This window comes from Aquarana catesbeiana, linkage group LG02, assembly GCF_042186555.1.
Source record: "Aquarana catesbeiana isolate 2022-GZ linkage group LG02, ASM4218655v1, whole genome shotgun sequence".
Lineage (NCBI taxonomy): Eukaryota > Metazoa > Chordata > Amphibia > Anura > Ranidae > Aquarana > Aquarana catesbeiana.
The window spans coordinates 741,671,921-741,690,877 of NC_133325.1; the positions used below are offsets into that span (position 1 = coordinate 741,671,921).

The 18,957-nt window shown below is 41.8% G+C and overlaps 1 protein-coding gene across 2 annotated transcripts in view; it reads left to right on the top strand.

The window, feature by feature from the left end:
* The window catches only part of GABPA (GA binding protein transcription factor subunit alpha), a 92,914-nt gene extending 74,183 nt beyond the window's left edge, over positions 1 to 18,731 (top strand). For both annotated transcript variants that reach the window (XM_073617080.1, XM_073617081.1), the window contains exons 2-10: positions 1,262 to 1,362; positions 3,380 to 3,524; positions 5,469 to 5,553; positions 7,086 to 7,328; positions 8,006 to 8,200; positions 11,050 to 11,103; positions 11,758 to 11,901; positions 12,306 to 12,498; positions 18,025 to 18,731. In XM_073617080.1, the coding sequence (XP_073473181.1) occupies positions 1,262 to 1,362; positions 3,380 to 3,524; positions 5,469 to 5,553; positions 7,086 to 7,328; positions 8,006 to 8,200; positions 11,050 to 11,103; positions 11,758 to 11,901; positions 12,306 to 12,498; positions 18,025 to 18,253 (1,389 nt within the window). In that variant the 3' untranslated portion in view covers positions 18,254 to 18,731. The remainder of the gene's footprint in view (positions 1 to 1,261; positions 1,363 to 3,379; positions 3,525 to 5,468; positions 5,554 to 7,085; positions 7,329 to 8,005; positions 8,201 to 11,049; positions 11,104 to 11,757; positions 11,902 to 12,305; positions 12,499 to 18,024) is intronic.
* The last annotated feature ends 226 nt before the right edge of the window (positions 18,732 to 18,957 follow it).

Below are 18,957 nucleotides of genomic sequence, written 5' to 3' on the forward strand. Positions count from 1 at the left end.
CATGTCACTGATTCTGACAGAACACCCGGCATTTGTCTTTGGAACATAGCTGCTGCGCCCCTGCCCCGTTCAGCTTACCTGCCAGCGTGTTGACTCCCTTTGTCTTCTCTCCACCCACTGACTTCCGGGAGTGACGCCTCCTCGTTCCTAAAGATATTGGATTAAGCATTGGAGCATTTGCAGGAGTAAAAGTACCGATACGGTATTGGTGCAAACCCTACTTTTGATACTTTTTTTTTTTTTTTTTTTTTGGTAACCAGTGACACCAATACAGTGATCAGTGCTAAAAAAATTGCACTGTCGCTGTACTAATGACACTGGATGGGAAGACATTAACATCAGGGGCGATCAAAGGGTGTCCCTAGGGAGTGCTTTGTAACTGGGAGATGCTTTATCTGAGGGAAGACAGATCTGTGTTCTGCTTGGCATAAACACAGGATCTCCGTCTTCCCTTGTCACAGAATGACAGCTGGACCCGTTTTGCTCCCGCTGTGTCCAATCACAGCAGGACGGCGCGCATGCGTGCTGCAGACCCGGATGTGCAAGGTCACGTCCCTATATGTGATTTCATGCAGAAGAGCCGCCGCCCCGTAGTATATGTGGGGCGGTCGACAACTGGTTAAATGCTTGAGTAGTGGACGGGGCATTAACATGGCATTTTTAGAGTTCCACAAAATTGTTTGCAGCATTACTACTGTGTCTAAGCACCAAAAATGCATTTCATTTTTTATTGTTCCAGGAAATTTTACCCCTCCATCCATGTCTTCATGCTTTATTTTGCTGGGAAATCACTTTGAAAAACACCCAGTTAGCATTTCTGGTTGGGCCCATCTTCGGTATGGGCAAATGAGTCATGTGGCATTTACTTGCTGGAATCCTGCTCTTAGCTCAGGCATTCCGGCAGGAGGGTGTGCTCAGATGAGAACTCATGGGATGTATGTCATTGTTTCCCAAAGCCTGCAATCCAAGAAGAAACAGGGGAAAAAAAGTTTAAAAGAAATGATACTTGCCTATATACTCACTAAGGGATTAATGATCGTATCTTGAATTTGCTGGTCACTGCTAGAATCTCTGGTACTATACCTGTAAGTGAGCATTACCTCTTTGTATGTTGTGACTGCTCATGTATTTGTCTTTTCCTTAGCATTGTGTTGACAAACTCCTTCAGTAAACAGTATGAATTAATAAAATTTTTGTAATGTATTGCATGTATTTTTGTGGAAATGTCTCAATTTTGCTAATCTAATTCTTTATGTACTAGGCTTGCCTTTGTGACATTTCAGCCATGACGAAGAGGGAGGCTGAGGAGTTGATAGAGATAGAAATAGATGGCTCAGACAAGACAGAGTGCGCAGAGGAAAGGTATGTGCTCAAATCACACCGGCCCTGATTATGCTTATTTAATGCAGTAATAGTCTATGCAATAAATTGAAAAAAAAATGTGGCCCCCTGAAGGTTTAAAACTTAAGTATATCAAAAGATAGAGTTCATAGTTTGGGCCAGCTTTGGGCCAAACGAACTACTGTGTGTCCCTCACGAACGTGAGGTGGCTGAATGTGCTGTATAAACTGTATGTAGCTGAGGCTGCATACAGCACTGTGCTCTGGGTGCAAGCCTAGACCTTCCTGGATCATACCAAGAACACAGTAACTGATGTGGCACTCAGCCATTCAGAGTGATTTATTCTAGCAATTAATACAAAGCTTCCTCTGGCTGAGTCAGAGATTGTGACATCAGCCCGCCTTGGCTAATCAGAGGAAGCTTTGTATTCATTGCTAGAATACTTCGCTTTCTCTGGCTGAGTGCCAATCAGACTCCGTTGTGGTCCAGGTATGAGATTGGAAGGCTTGGCTCGAACCCGGAACACAGTGCTGTATGCAGCCTCGGCTACATACAGTTTATACTGCACATCCAGCGGACATAGCTCGTTTGGGCCAAGCTGGAGCCATACCATGTAAAATATATCAAAAGCTGGAGTTTAGCTTTGTCATTTTGGACTAGTATGCACTGCGAGGCTTCACTCCCGGTTTCCATAGTCAAGATGGCGGCACAAGCACCCTAAAAGCTGATTAAAGAATCTGCTCAGGTGAGGACACTGCTGGATGCCTGGATAGGCATGTGCCCTAATAAGTCTGCCGCTACAGTATTTGTAGCTGCTGACTTTTAATTATCTGAAGGAGCCTCAAGCTCCTCTTTAAAGTTGTTTCTGTATTTTTCTTTCTTTGAACAGAAAGGTTTAAACTTAGAATGTATTGTCTGTCTGTGCTGGGGATAACTTTCCTTTGTTCTGGTGACGATTGGAAAATCAAAGCTGGTGCAATTACCAAAGGAAGACTGACGTACAATCCAAAAGTTTAGAGTCTTCTCTGGAACAAGAGTATGAGGACACCTGTTCTAGTAGACTGCTGTATAAGAGGGGAGAGATTTCCTTCTAGCTTCCTCTGTTGTCTCTGGGAAGCGGAGTAAAGGGAAATGTCCTCATTTGTACGCAGGCAGTAAATAAAAAAAGCAGTGGTTTTACCCTTTCCTTGCTTAATCCAAAACTTAAAGCTGAAGTCTTGGGTCACAAAACTTACCTATGCACTGATATTTTTTATTTTATTTTATTTTTTTTAATAAATCCCTGTTGGGTATCCAAAAAGGATTGTTGCCTTGCTCCTTTTCTCATGTTTCAGTTTTTCAGACCCAGTGAGCCTTGTTGAGTCCAGCAACAAGACTGCACCCTGGTAATGTTCTTTGTTTGGGGTTGCTTAAAGGGGTTGTAAACTCTCATGTTTTTTTCACCTTAATGCCAATTAAGGTAAAAAAACTTCAGTACCCCCCCCCCCCCGTTTTACTTACCTGAGCCCCGAAATTCCCACGCTGGAGACGTGCTCTCCCTCTCTACATGGAGTTCCAGCTCTTGATTGGATAGATTGATAGCAGCACAGCCATTGGCTCCCGCTGCTGTCAAATCCAATGATGTGGGGAGCGGAGCTAAGTAAGGCATTCGTGTCTATGGACGCCAAATGCTGGACTCGGGAGCGCGCCCGCAAGGTAACCCCTTGGGAGAGTGCTTCTCCTAGGGGATTTTATCTGAAGTGAGGAGGAGCCGCTGGGGGGCCCCAGAAGTCGAGGATCGGGGCCACTCTGTGCAAAACGAGCTGCACAGTGGAGGTAAGTATGACAAATATTTTTACAAAAGAGCCTTTACAATCACTTTAATATAATTATGTACAATTCCAATAAATCACCATTAACTATTCAAGCCTCTTTAGCTATAGTAAAGTGCAGTCAGTACTAAAAATAATATTGAATGTCTCCTCTAGCTTTTCTCTGTTCCTATGCCAGTGTTGAAATTTTTAATTCTAAATTCATGTTCTTGTCCTAATTCTTTTAGCATTATAGAGCAGACATATACCACAGCAGAGTTTGTGAGCCAGTCTATTGATATAAATGAACCAGTTGGAAACCTTAAGAAGCTTTTAGAGCCCAGACTTCAATGTTCACTTGAAGCCCATGAAATCTTCCTGCAAGACATCCAGGTATAGTCTAAGTCAAAATCTTTGTATCTCTAGGTCAGTTTCATCTTGGAATTATAGTACTTCAATGAAAGATGTGCAAAGTGTCTGGCATATTTAATTCCAGGAGCAAAAAAGTGTATGTATTCATACTCAATATTATAGAATTTTGCAGCTTACCAGCTCATAGATGTGGTGAATGCATTAGTTTTCTTATATTGAATTTTTCCAGTAAGTACAAAATACCTCCTGTGTTGGCAGGTCCCCACTCAGAACAAAGGGGCACCTTTTGGACAACAGAATTGCCTGGAGGGAGGAGAGTGTTAGATGGACTAGCAAACTTAGTTTCATTAACAAATTGAAACCAATCTTCATTTCCTTTTTAAAAATAACAAACATGTTATACTTACCTGCTCTGTGTAGTGGATTTGCACAGAGCAGCCCAGATCCTCCTTTTGAGTCCCTCTTCTGTGCTCCTGGCCCCTCCCCCCTGTCAAGTGCCCCCACAGCAAGCAGCTTGCTATGGGGGTACCCAAGCCGAGTCCCAGCTCCCTGTGTCCATTCAGACATGGAGCCCTGGCACCCCCCCCCCCCCCCTCCCCTAATTGGCTAGCTGACTTTGACAGCAGCCAATAGCGATGCTGCTGTCTCAGCTACTCAGGAGCGACAATCTTGGACGGCTCAAACATGCGTGGGCCGAGGGGGGCTGCTGCACACCGAAGGCTTATTTTAATGCATAGAATACAATGAGAATAGAGAATAAAATGGGGTTGTTGCAATATATTAGGTCTCACTATTTGCACAGCGGTCTTTCAAACGCTATTTTTTTTTGGGAAAAAATGCACTTTAAAGAGGGAGTCCCGCGAAAAAAAAATTTAAATGTCAGCAGCTACAAATACTGCAGCTGCTGACTTTTAAAATAAGGACACTTACCTGTCTCAGGGTCCAGCGATGCCGGCACCCGAGGCCAAACCGTCGCTCGGCTCTCGGGTGCTGCCATCTTCTGTAAGGGAATCAGGAAATGAAGCCTTGCGGCTTCACTTCCCGGTTCCCTACTGAGCGAGTCGCGCTGCGCAATCAGAACGGTCCCAGCAGACAGCGTGGGGGGACGGGAAGTGGCGTAGACTCCTGTGGGTGCAAATACCTGTATTAGACAGGTATCTGCAACACCCCCCCCCCCCCCCCCTGAAAGGTGCCAAATGTGACACCGGGGGGGGGGAGGGTTCCAAAAAGTGGAGGTTCAAATTTTGTGTGAACCTCCGCTTTAATGAAGTCTTTTTTTTTTTTTTTTTTTTTTTTTAACCATAAAGTTAGCACATTTTTTATTTTTTTTTTTATTTGTGTGTATAATGTGAAAGATGTTACACTGAGAATGATGATCTGTATTGGAAGCAAAAAATCGTGATTCTCATTTTTTTTCCAGAATCGTGCAGCTCTAAGTTGCAGCATACCTTTTCCCTTTTGGAATAAATGTTTTGCATAAATGTATAACACCATTGTAAGCTACACTTGCATCTAAGCACTGGTAAGCTGTATATAGGATTTGCTTTTGGGTTTAATAACACTTTAAAGAGCTGTTATACTGTATTTAATTTTCATAAAGTGATTTAATAGCAGAACTAAACTCGTCAATTTATCACTTTTCCAAAACCGTTACATTCAAGGCATGCTGTGATTGATAAGTGCTTGTGCCCTCAACTGACCTGTCAAGCCATCAAATTGCAACTGCAGATCAGAGAGAGGCTAAGATGTCAGTTTGCTTGGCTGTAAAAGACAGCAGGGTTTAATTCCATTTTAAGAGACCTTAATAGCATAAGGTTAGTTAGAAGATACTGACAATGATGGTTGCTTGGTGATTATTGTTATATACAAATAATTCACCTGTTTGTTCTAGGTATGTATACAGAGCATTTTTTGTGATGAGTACATTATAAACTGCTTGTTTATGTTAAAACTGTTCTGTTTCAGCTTGATCCGGACAGAAGTTTATTTGATCAAGGAGTTAAAACAGATGGGTCTGTACAGCTTAGTGTGCAGGTTATATCCCAGCAAGGTTAGTATTCGTTCTAAGATTATAGTAATGTATTCTCTTCTACACTAGTGGGGTTTTATGTTCTTTTTTTTTAAGAGCAGGGGATAGAGCGACAGGGAATATAACCCTCAAGCAGGGTACACACTATAAGAAAATCGGGAAAATATTTGTCCTGAGTTTTCATTTCGCAGCACGTCGCAAGCGAAGAAGACTTTTTTTTTTTTTTTTTTTTTTTTTTTTTTAATACAGTTTCTGATCATGCCCAGTCTTTTCTTTTTCTTGTAAGGATCAGCGGGTATTTCTGGGACTTTGCAGGGTGACTAAGGGAAAACTGTAAGTGCATCTGCACTTTGCGCTAAGTCTTGCAACACCTTAGTTATCTTCCCTTTTCTTGGTTGAACTAAATGGACTTGTCTTTTTTTTTTTTTTTTTTTGTTTTTTTTTTTTAACCTGACTATGTAACTATAATTTTACAGGTTTATAATTCCCTGCTCTGTGCAATGGTTTACCCAATCCCCCTCTTCCAGGTCCCTTGCCAGTGCTCCTGGCTGCTCTTCTCGGTGTGCCACTATAGGAAGTCACTTCTAAGCCACAGATGTGCCACAATAAGATCTTGAGCTGTGCTGCCTGTGTCTATAGACAGCCAGGCTTGGCCCTGCTTCCTCATAACAGGCTGTGATTGATGGCAGCAGGAGCCAGTGGCTCTGCTGCTGTCTCTGAGCAAGTGAGAACGAGAGACAGCAGCTCTGCTACGCTTCCAGTACAGCACTGGATCGAGATCAGGCTCAGCTAAGCATGGGATTTTTTTTTTTTTTTAACCTTCATGCAGAGAATGTATTCATGTAAAAAGCCTTTACGGCCACTTTATAGCGGAGTGCCACTGTTTTAATAAACACACACACTCACCTGTCCCACGGTCCAGCAAAGCGGCCGCCTGAAGCCTCTGTTCTCTCCCCCTCCTCTCCGCCGGCGCTGACATTCTGTGTGTGTGGGCGCCCGGCTGTGACAGTTTGCGGCTTCACAGCCAGGCGCGCATGCGCGAACCGGGCTCCGTCAATGGCCAGGCAATGATCTGGGGCCTGTCACGTGTCCCAGAACATTGCCAGGAGGGAGGAGCCGCCTAGCAATTGCCTAGGCGGTTAGAGGCCTGGAAGGAGGAAGTGGGACCGGAAGTCCCACTCCAAACCAGGTACCCAGCCTCTCCTCATTTGTGGCATGTCAGGGGCGAGGAGTACTTAAAGCGGAAGTTCCATTTTTGGGTGGAACTCCGCTTTAAGGTCAGATTGTATTTGTGCAGGCATACATGGCACAATAGAGCTTTTCACATGTTTAGGAATACAGCAAATGTGACTTTGCATGCATAAGTGTCTGATCTTGCTTCACGTTTGATCGTCTCACTTCATACTGTAGCAAATTGGCATTTTTGAGACCAACTTTGAATGCATTTGATTGCTGCACTGATTTATTTTTTCATGTGTATTGGTATCAGACTATTTTTAGAATTTACAATTGTTTTGCTTTTTAGTCATGTTTCTTCTTTGTGGCTGTTTCAGGACTGGAGCCAAGGCTGAACATACTTGAGATTGTAAAGCCAGTGGAAACTGTGGAGGTGGTGATTGATCCTGATGCCCATCATGGTGCAGTTGAAGCTCAGATTGTAGAGGAAGGTCAGGTGATCACTCTGGATGATACAAAGCATGTCACTGTCTCTGATGAGACCTCTGAACAGGTGACACGATGGGCAGCAGCGTTGGAGGGCTACAGAAAGGAACAAGAACGCTTGGGCATACCCTATGGCAAGTACTGTAGTGGATGTTGCATGCAGTAGTTTGACTTTCAGATGCTGTTGAATGTCTGCAATATGTTCATATACAAGGAAAGGTATTTTTTTTTTTTAAAAATAATGGATTTTTAACCTATCTTTCCATTGCTAGCTGCAAAAATATACTGTGAAAAGCCATTAACTGCAGACTGATATCCTATCCTGTCCTGTCTTTTGACTCCACTCTTTTATGTCAGAATAGACTGGCCTGGTTAGCACCTTCCTTACATTCACATGACATACAAGTCAGTGCTAGGCAGTGGGCATATAAACTCATATTGCCAGTTGTAACCTTGCTGCTTTCTGTAAGGTCTGAGAATAGCTGTGTGTATACTAATATGGTACTTATTTCACCTTTGACACGCTGTCAAGAGTCCTCAGAGCAGCTATGACCAGAGCCATTCAAGGGATTGAACAGAGCACACTGGCAACTATGACTGCCTTTAATGCCAGAGGCATGCCTTGAATGTAGCATACACTGTGCACACGCTAGTTGGCAGAATGTAAATAAGAACCCTGCAAAAAAACAAAAACATTTGTATGATTAAAGATTTAATAACTTTTTTATTACTTGCGATTACTTTTGGGAAATGATTGGATATAGTTCTGCTTTAACCTCAGTATTGACCTTTCTTGTTCAATTTTTTACAGATCCCATTCAGTGGTCTACAGACCAGGTCCTGCATTGGGTCCTATGGGTATTGAAGGAATTTGGTATATCGGATATCAATGTGAACGCCCTTAGTATTCCAGGGAGGGATTTGTGTCAAATTAGCCAGGAAGATTTTTTCCAGAGAGTCCCCAGAGGAGAGATTTTGTGGAGTCATCTAGAGCTGCTCAGAAAATGTAAGAAACCCTTCCAAAAGTCTTACAAATTTTGTTACTGTATATGAGTAGATGGAAAACTAGCGTATAAAAACTGGCCACACCGCTATTTATTCTTAACCTGAAGGATGCTTTCAATTCAGTATTTTGTATATTTTCCTTATTGCGGGTACTGTTCCTCTTGTTTGTGTACTCCTAATCGCCTAACAAAGCTTACTGAATATGCTGAAAAAAATATTTCTACCACCTCCTATGATTAAGAGACCGTCAGGAAAGTCAGTGTAGATTAAAGCTAAGTTCCACCCAAAAAGGAACTTCGCTTTAAGTACTGGTGATCCCCCCTCCAATCTTCTGGGACACGTCACAGATACCAGAAGATTGCTCGGCCATTCGCAGCGTGGCTCGCGCAAGCAAAGTGCACGCCCGGCTGTGAAGCCGGCACAGCTACACCTTTTTTGCAGCTGTTGACTGTTACGAGCTGAACTCCACTTTGACCACTTCAGCTCCAGGCCTTTTTGACACTTGTTTACATGTAAAAATAAGTTTTTGGGGTTTTTTTTGCTAGAAAAGTTATTAAAACCTTCAAACATAGTTATAGTTACATAGTCATGTTGAAAAGACACAAGTCCATCTAGTTCAACCAAAAAAAACAAAAAAAAAAAAGTTTTATAGCAGAGGCCCTTGATAATACATTGGTGGGTGTTGCAATTTTTTTGTCATGTGGTATTTGTGCAGCAGTTTTTCAAACGCAGTTTTTTTTGTTTTTTCTTTTTTAATGCAAAAAACACAATCCATAACCCTTGTTTTATAATTAAAAAAAAAAAAAATCCCAAATATGTGGGACAATTGCAGTTTGTGTGCACTAATGTGTGCGTTCACCTTTGCACGCTAGTACAGGGGGACGGGGGGCACTTTAAGCACTTCCGGACCGGCTCACTTTTTTTATTCAGTGTTTTTTTTTTTTTTTTTTTTTTTTTTTAAGATTTAATTTTTAAGGGTAAAAGTTTGTCGCCATTCCACGAGCGGGCACAATTTTGAAGCGTGACATGTTGGGTATCAATTTACTCGGTGTAACATTATCTTTCACAATATAAAAAAAATTGGACTAACTTTACTGTTTATTTTTTTTTAATTCAAAAAAGTGTGGGTTTTTTTTTTTTGTTTTTGTTTTTTTTTTTCCCTCATAAGAATTGCGCTTGTAAGACCGCTGCGCAAATATGGTGTGACAAACTATTGCAACAACCGCCGATTTATTCTCTAGGGTGTTAGAGGAAAAAATGTATGTTAGGGGGTTCTGAGTAATTTTCTAGCAAAAAAAAGTTTTTAACTTCTAAACAAATCTCAGAAAGAGGCTCGGTCCCTAAGTGGTTAATAACAAAAAATAATCTTTTTTTTTTTTTTTTTTTTTTTTTACTTTTATTGCTGTCACAAGGAATGTGAACATCCCTGTGACAGATCCTCTTTAATGAAAGATCTGGGGTCTATATAAGACCACAAATCCCTCCTCTGCAAGCATTCAAAACCCCAAGATGTGTTTGTTTGTGTTTTTGTTTTTTTTTTGTTTTTTTTTGTTTTTTTTTGTGTGGTTGACATCCAGGTAAGCCGGAAGTGATGTCATCTGGGTTATCACAAACAGCCATTTAAAGCCAAACCCAAGTTTGCTTGGCCCGTCCAGCCAGCTGGCGGATGTGCCGCGGGCATCAATCTCGGCATAACCACCAAAAGTCCAGCGGCATACTGGTTGTTAAAGCGGAGTTCCGTTCACCCCTTCCAAATTAGGTCTACAGCTATGCATACTGTAGCTGCTGACTTAATATTGGGACACTTGCCTGTCCTGGAGTCCAGCAATGTTGGCACCCCAGCCGATGTTTGTCGGGTGCTGCCGTCACCATTGCCAGTTAGGGAATCCGGCAGTGAAGCGGGTCCATGCTGCGCTCTTACTGGTCCAGCGGCAGAGAGAGAAGGGGCCTGACTTCTGATGGACCTCGCCGCGACAAGGTCTGACGGAAGTGGGGACAAGGTACCTGTCAACACCGGGAGGAAGCAGAGTAGTGGAAGTTCCACTATTGGGTGGAACTCCGCTTTAAGTGGTTAAAGACCTGTAACTAAAAGGCTGCTGTGTATCCAAGGCCTACAATAAAAAAGAATGTAGCAGCATAACTTCACTTACAAAAATTACATTTAAAAATCAGTATATTGTAGAAGAACTACTGTTATACTCTCTTTTCTGACAGCTCGTGTCCTACCTTTTCTCCATTCTGGCACTGCAGCCTCCAACAGACTTCTGCATGCAACATTTCCAGAAGTTTTCAAATATCTGTGGCTCCCTCCTCTGTCCCTACATTTATTACTTTGTCCTGTAGTGATACAAGTTGGAGGCTGAGGGCCACAGGAAGTATTGACTGCTGTAGCGTCTGGCGTAGGCTGCAGTGCTGGAATGGAGAGAGAGTAAGAGGCCACTGGAAAGGTGAGTATAATAACTGAACTACAGCATTAAGCCCCTGATTAGAATTGTTTTAGAGCCTGACAGGGTCACTTTAAGTTGTGCTAGTTGCTATTCCATTCTATTGGCTTTTTTTACTTTGAGTAATTTTGCCTGAAACAATCGCACTACATTTACCTTTACAATCAATTGCAGTTCTCTGTTTTTGTCAACATAAGTTTTATTTAAATCAAGAGCTGCAGTTAAAGGCCTCTTCCAGTGGTTAGATTTCCAAAGATGGCCACACACTAGTTAGATTTTCCATAGAACTGATTTGCTCTTGGTAAATTTTACTGATCTATCGGCTGCTTTTTTTTTTTTTTTTTTTAATACCTAGTATAAGGATTGCTGCATATAATCAGTTTGTTTTTTATATTTTGTTCTCCAGATGTGTTGGCTAGCCAAGAACATGGAGAAATTGCAACAGTTACTATTGATCAACGTAAGTCCATTTGTGTTTTTGGTCTTTATTTCAGTGCTGTGTTTTTAGACCACAAATATTGTTACACTTTTTTTTTTTTTTTTTTTTTTCTTAGTATTTGCAAAAGCAGAAGGCTTTTTACCTTCATGAATAACCTGAGCACAGCTTTCCCCTTCGGAGCATTGTGTCTCTAAGGGAGCAGCGTGATCCAGGCAGGGGGCCAGAGCTGTGTGTAAGGCATGTAAAATTCATGTTCTGGTCTGTGGGATTCAAAATAGTGAGTTTAGTGGTTTGTGAGGTCCAACAGGTTTGCGACCACTGGCTTAGACTGCTGTAAGTCACAGCCAGTGAGGAAGGGGGTAAAGCAGAGCTGCACTCATGTGTCTAATTAATACAGAGGTGGCTCTGAAGTGAGTGCGCTCCATAGCAAGCAGAGTGCTATTGGTGGGCACTTGGGGGGGTGGGGGGGGGGAGAAGAGGATGATCCATTGCACAAAGCAGGTAAGCATGACATGTTAAAAAGAGAAAAAAAAAAACTTTAGCATCACTTTAATCTAGAAACTGACATTTTTATTTCATAACATGAGAAATGGAAGGGTTTCTACAGTAACAAGTTAGTATTTGCTCATATACTAGACAGTTGGCTCTTTTTAACAATCATGTTTTTTCTTACAGCTGTACAGATAATCCCAGGATCCCTCGCAAATTCAACTCCCACAACAACTATTAAAGTCATAAACACTCAAACCAAAGTGGCTAAAGTACAGCGGGCACCTCGCATATCTGGAGAAGACAGAAGTTCTCCTGGTAACAGGACAGGTACATAAAATCTCTTGTGCTGATTTACATTGCTAGTGGGTATTACAAATGTGCTTCTGTGTATCACAAACACATTTTATGTGAACAGCAGCTTATTTCATTATTTTCAAGTGTCCTATATTGATCAGCTGATGAAGGAACATTGCTTTTGCTCAAAGTGGTTTCTTTGCTCCATTTATGGAGATACGCCTTCAGTGGAGCCTATCAATCTAAATGCAAGTGTCGGTTCACCTTATCCGTATGTTTTATAGATTTTGCATGCCCTGCTTCCAACATGGGCAAGAACCAAAGGGGTTATAGATGGCACAGAAATGGCTAGAAACCTTGCTTGTGTAGAGATATTTACCTAGAGTGAATGGCTAGTGTGTCATCATTGATCCCACCTCATGGCTTTCTGTCTGTAGGTAACAACGGTCAGATCCAGCTATGGCAGTTCCTGCTGGAGCTTCTCACTGACAAAGATGCCAGAGACTGTATCTCATGGGTAGGAGATGAAGGAGAGTTCAAATTGAACCAGCCAGAGCTTGTTGCTCAAAAATGGGGCCAGCGCAAAAATAAGCCCACCATGAACTACGAGAAGTTGAGCCGTGCACTTCGGTAAGAATTTTTATTTACCTCATCTTTCCAGAGCTAAATATTATGTTGAAAATTGGAATTTAGCTGAAATACTTAATGAACTACAGGGTTGTAGCATGTCTGGAGATATGATGTGCCTTACAGTGGCAAGAAAAAAGTATGTGACCCTTTTGGGGGTAACTGGTTTTCTGCAGTTATTTGCCATGTGATCCTCACCTTAAGCTGGCCATAGACGGTTTGAATCTTTGCTAGCTCAGCAAGAATCGATCTATGTATGAGCAGGCTGAATATACTCAAGTTGGTTTGACCAACCAGCATGTCTGATTTTAACATGCAGTTATTGCTAGTAGCTTTTATAGCCGCAAGCAGTGTTTACCCAAAGTTGATGGGGCCCCCCCCCCCATGCCATGGGTTAGCGTGATCCAGTCTGAGCCAAGACCTTAACCCCATAGAGGTGCTGTGGAACTGTGCACACCAGATGTCCTACAAGTGTCTGAACTGAAGCAGTGGGTAATGGTCAAATTCCTCCTGAACATTATGCAGGTCCGTCTGATCCAGAGCTAGTGAAAGTGCTGCCAAAAAAAGGTTTGAGCAGCTATTAACACTAAGGGTTTACTTATTTTTCCTCCAGCGCTGAATGTTTAATGCTATGTTCAATAAAGGCACAAATTCCAACTGTGTGTATTATCAGCTTAACCACTTCAGCCCCGCTCACTGTATATATACGTCATTTTTTTGAAGATGGATATCTCGGTAACGGCAGCAGCTGCTGCCACAACCGAGATATCCATCTTTTCAGTGAGCGATTCTGTACGCGATAATGGTGGTCTCAGCGGCGGGTTCGCCGCGAGATCACCGTTGGCGGCGGGAGAGGTGCCACCCCCCCCTCCCGCCGCTCTCCCGCACCCTCCGCCGCTTACCGGAGCCGTCGGTAGCGGCGGAGGCGATCGGGTCCTTTCCCTGCTGAGGTATGGAGACAAGTGAGGCCAAGATGGCGCCTACCTGTCTCCATACCATGTGACGGCCGGAGCGACGTCATTACGACGGCTCCGCCCACTCTCTTAAAGGCACAAATTTTTTTAGTGTCATTTTTTTAAACAACTTTTTTTTTTTTTTTTTTTTTTTTTTTTTGCATTTTAGTCTAAATATGAGATCTGAGGACTTTTTGACCCCAGATCTCATATTTAAGAGGACCTGTCATGCTTTTTTCTATTACAAGGGATGTTTACATTCCTTGTAATAGGAATAAAAGTGATCCAAATTTTTTTTTTTTTAAAAAACAGTGAAAAAATAAATAAAATAAAATAAATAATAAAAAAAAAAAAAAAAAATTTTTAAAGCGCCCTGTCCCGACGAGCTCGCACGCAGAAGCGAACGCATACGTGAGTAGCGCCCGCATATGAAAACGGTGGTCAAACCACACATGTGAGGTATCGCCGCGACCGGTAGAGTGAGAGCAATAATTCTAGCCCTAGACCTCCTCTGTAACGCAAAACATGCAATCTGTAGAATTCTTTAAACGTCGCCTATGGAGATTTTTAAGGGTAAAAGTTTGACGCTATTCCACGAGCGGGCGCAATTTTGAAGCGTGACATGTTGGGTATCAATTTACTTGGCGTAACATTATATTTCACAATATAAAAAAAAATTGGGCTAACTTTACTGTTCTTATTTTTTTTTTCAAAAAAGTGAATTTTTTCCAAAAAAAGTGCGCTTAGAAGACCGCTGCGCAAATACGGTGCAAAAAAAAGTATTGCAATGACCGCTATTGTATTCTCTAGGATGTTAGAAAAAAAACAATATATAATGTTTGGGGGTTCTAAGTAATTTTCTAGCAAAAAAACCTGTTTTAAACTTGTAAACACCTAAAATCCAAAACGAGGCTGGTCTTTAAGTGGTTAAGGACATTCTGTTGCATTACGTAGATGAGGATCAGATCACATTTTATGGCAAATTACTGCATAAAACCAGTTAATTCCAAAGGGTTCACTTTTTTTTTTTTTTTCATGCCACCATTTGCCTTAGAGAAAAGATATTTAGCTGTAAAATTCAGTCCCCAGTACCAGCAGTTAGGAGAATCCATACAGACATCTAGGATGCTGATGACCATCGTGGCCAGCTGCAAAGAAGGTAGCAGAGGGCAGGAGCAACTTTTTCAGTTAAAGAACTTTGTATGTAGGTTGGTGTCGGTATACAGTGCATCCGGAAAGTATTCACAGCGCTTCACTTTTTCCACATTTTGTTAGGTTACACCCTTATTCCAAAATTCATTATTTTCCTCAAAATTCTGCAAATACCCCATAATGACAACATGAAAGAAGTTTGTTTGAAACATTTATTCATTTATTAAAAATAAAAAACAAAACAAATTCCTATGTACAAAAGTATTCACAGCCTTTGCTCAATACTTTGTGGATGCACCAATTACAGCCTCAAGTCTTTGAGTGTGATGCTGCAAGCTTGGCACACCTATTTTTGGGTGGTTTCTCCCATTTCTTCTTTGCAGGACCTCTCAAGCTCTATCAGGTTGAATGGGGAGTGTCTGTGCACAGCCATTTTCAGATCTCTCCAGAGATGTTCAATCGGGTTCAAGTCTGGGCGACTCAAGGACATTAAGCGTTGTCCCGTAGCCACTCCTTGGCTGTGTTTTTTTAGGGTTGTTGTCTTGTTGGAAGATGAACCTTGGCCCCAGTCTGAGTTCCCGAGCGCTCTTGAGCATGTTTTCATCAAGGATGTCTCTGTCCACTGCTGCATTCATCTGTCCCTCGATCCTGACTAGACTCTCAGTTCCTGCCACTGAAATACCTTCCCCCGCAGCATGATGCTGCCGCCACCCTGCTTCACTGTAGGGATGGTATTGGCCAGGTGATGAGCGGTGCCTGGTTTCCCCCAGACATGACCCTTGCCATTCAGGCCAAAGAGTTCAATCTTTGTTTTATCAGACCAGAGAATTTTGTTTCTCATGGTCTGAGTCCTTCAGGTGCCTTTTGGCAAACTCCAGGTGGGCTGTCATGTACCTTTTATTGAGGAGTGGCTTCCGTCCGGCCACTCTACCATACAGGCCTGATTGGTGGAGTGCTGCAGAGATGGTGGTTCTTCTGGAAGGTTCTCCTCTTTCCAGAGAAATGCTGGAGCTCTATCAGTTACCATCGGGTTCTTGATCACTTCCCTGACCTTCTCCCTCAGTTTGGCCAGGCGGCCCACTCTAGGAAGAGTTCTGGTGGTTCCAGACTACCATTTATGGATGATGGAGGCCACTGAGCTCATTGTGACCTTCAGTGCTGCAGAAATTTTTTTTTTTTTTTTTTTATACCCTTCCCCAGATCTGTGCCTCAGCAGCCTAAGTCAGCAGCTTACAATCACTGTAGGTGTTTGGCGGTCCCACACGCACTCAAACAGCATTTGTCCCACACGTGAGGGATCACCACAAATGTCATATTATGGGCAGTAAGTCTAGCCCTAGGCCTCCTCTGTAAATCTAACTTAACCTGCAAAGGCTTTTAACGCGTCGCCCATGAATAGTAAAATTTATGTCCTTGACGCAGTTGTACAGGTGTGCGTATTTTTAAAGTGTGACATGTTTGATATCCATTTTACTTGGTGTAACCTCCTAAATTTTACGAAGAATTGGGTTGTGTTGAGGTTTTTTGTTTGGGTTTTTTTTATTTTTTTACATTAAAATGCAAAAAAGTGTATATTAAAAAAAAAAAAATTGTGCTTGAAAAATACCATGACAAAAAAATGCGACAGCCACCAAGTTATTCTCTAGGGCCTCTGCTTTACCATTTCCCGCTCGCTGCAGGCAAAATGACAGCTGCAGGGTGGTTGTGTTATACTGAATGGGCGTCAGTTGACATCCAGGAGGATAAGACGCGGGCGCGCAGAGCGGCGATCTGTGGTGGGTTGCTCTGACACGCCGCATCTCTGATTTTGGTAAAGAGCCTATGACATAGACTCTTTACCATGTGATCAGCTGTGTCCAATCACAGCTGGTCACATTGTAACCGGGAAGTGACGTTTATCGACCTTTTCCTCTTCGCTCTGACGAGGCACGAGTAGAGGAGAGACGATCAGTGGCTCTCCTGGCGGTGCAGACCCATCAAGGATGTCAACCCATGCCCATCAGTAATGCCTATCTGTGTCCATCAAAGGAGAAAAATTACTTATTTACAAAATTTTATAACAAGTGAACTTTTTTTATTTTATTTCAAAATTTTCAGGCTTTTTTTTTGTTTGTTTAGCAAATTAAACCCAGTGGCGCTCAAATACCACCAAAAGAAAACTCTTTGTGAAAAAAAGATAAGAATTATTTGGATATAGTGCTGCATGACCGCAATTGTCATTCAAAATGTGTCAGCGCTGAAAATTGGCCTGATCAGGAAGAGGGTGAAAGTGCTCAGTATTGAAGTGGTTAAATATATAATGTATTTTCTTGCAAAAAAAATGCAGATTTTTATTTGTAAAAAAGCCTGGAGAGTAACTCCACTTTTGAGGAAAAAACCATTCCCTCTGGGTCATCAATGTACATCGCAAGGATTCTAATGAACTTTTTAGCAGATTCTTACCCAGTTGCTCTTGAGGAAAAGCTGTCAATGTGCACAGTGAATGGGAGTGACCTTTTCATTGTTGGCTGATCCTGTTACAAATATAAACCAACTTTGTGAATAAACAAGTAAAACATCGCACATAAATAATAGTGGAGTATACAATCAAGTCAGTAATGTTTAATTTGTGATTAGCACAATGCTGGTTGAGTGATCAGCTGGGGTACGTCTCCTTTGGAACACACTAGTCCCGGCAGCTCCTTGCAAAAAGATTTGTTATATCTTTGTAGAACATGCAAAGAAGAATAAAGCAGGATGTTGAGCTTGACAAAGGAGGCGGGTCCTCAAACGTGTTGCTGCCCACCCATCTGTCATTCTCTACCACCTGTTACAATCTCTTGGCGGGAGTGAGGCAATAGAACACCGCCAATTGTCTTCCATGAGTGGGTCCTCCCCTATGCCTAGCAGCAGATGCTGGTTCACCCAGATCAGAGAGCGGTTTCTGTGAATGCCACACTGTCCCAGGAGCTGTACACAGGTTTTTTTTTTTTAATATAAGTGGAGACTTAGCTGCTTTATTCTCACACTTATGTGGCGCCCTGCCTTATTTTTCTGTGCATGATTTTGTTAACGTTTGAGGAAAGTTGCAGTGTCTGAGTCTCTTCAGATGTGTTTGACCCTCGCCAAAAATTAAATGTTTTCTGCAGAGGATGCTTAAAATCTGGCCTGATCTTAGTGCAGAAATCTGTGAACCAGTTCCACAAGCAGGAAATTACATTTCTGAGGGGTGTTCCATAAAAATGTGTACAGAATGTCTCCAGGTTGCCATATAGTGTTAATTTTAGAGAAACTTGCAGCATTGCAAATTGGAAAGGAAATGTTTAATGTTTTAAAATTACAATATCATTTGTGTAGCAGTTTTATAAAAAAATATATAATATATATGTTGAATATGTATATAATTATGAAAACTTTCTTTTTAATTTTGTTTACCTCTTCCCAGATATTACTATGACGGTGACATGATCTGTAAAGTTCAAGGGAAGAGATTTGTCTACAAATTTGTGTGCGATCTGAAGACTCTGATTGGTTACAGTGCAGCCGAGCTGAGCCGCTTAGTGTCTGAGTGTGAGCAAAAGAAAATGGCCAAGCTGCAGTTACATGGCATTGCACAGCCAGTCACAGCCCTAGCCTTGGCCACCGCATCACTGCAGTCGGAGAAAGACAACTGAGCACTTGGCGGGCCAGACTTCTATTGTGAGACCCCTGCCTCTCCAGAGCCCCGAAGACCCTTTATTTTCAGACTGTACAGTGTTCGGCATGATTTTCTACAGAGGACTTTAACAAATTTGGAACTTGTTACTTTTCGTATTACAAGTTTCTTTGCAAGAGCCCTTAATTTAAGGGAGCATGATATATTTTATATATTTTGAATATGAACTTACCAGTGATTTACACTTTTTAGTCAGGTTGTCGTTCCCTTCCCATGATGAACATTTGTCATCTCAGCTAGAATGACTTCCCTCAGCCATTTAATTTTTTTTTTTTTTTTTTTTTTTTTGCTTAATCTGCTGGTCCTTGACATTTATTATTATTTTTATTTTTTTTAAGATATCAATTGCAGCATTTTCCCCTCTGCTTTAACACTATAAAAAGTATTGTTTTCATATTCTGTTTTTTTTATTTAAACTTTCATTCTGCGCTTTTTAATCCAATGCCCTTTTTAACATTTGAAAATAAGGTAACTTGATGTGCAGCAAACGATATGGCACTAGCCTTTATTTTAACCTGATGAAAGAAAAACAGTGTGAGCTTCAAGTGGGTTGTAAAGGCTGAAGATTTTTTTACCTTAACGTATTCTCTGTATTAAGGTAAAAAAACTGTCAATGCTCAGCTTCCCACACCCAGCCCTGCCTTGTACTTGCCTGATCTCAAT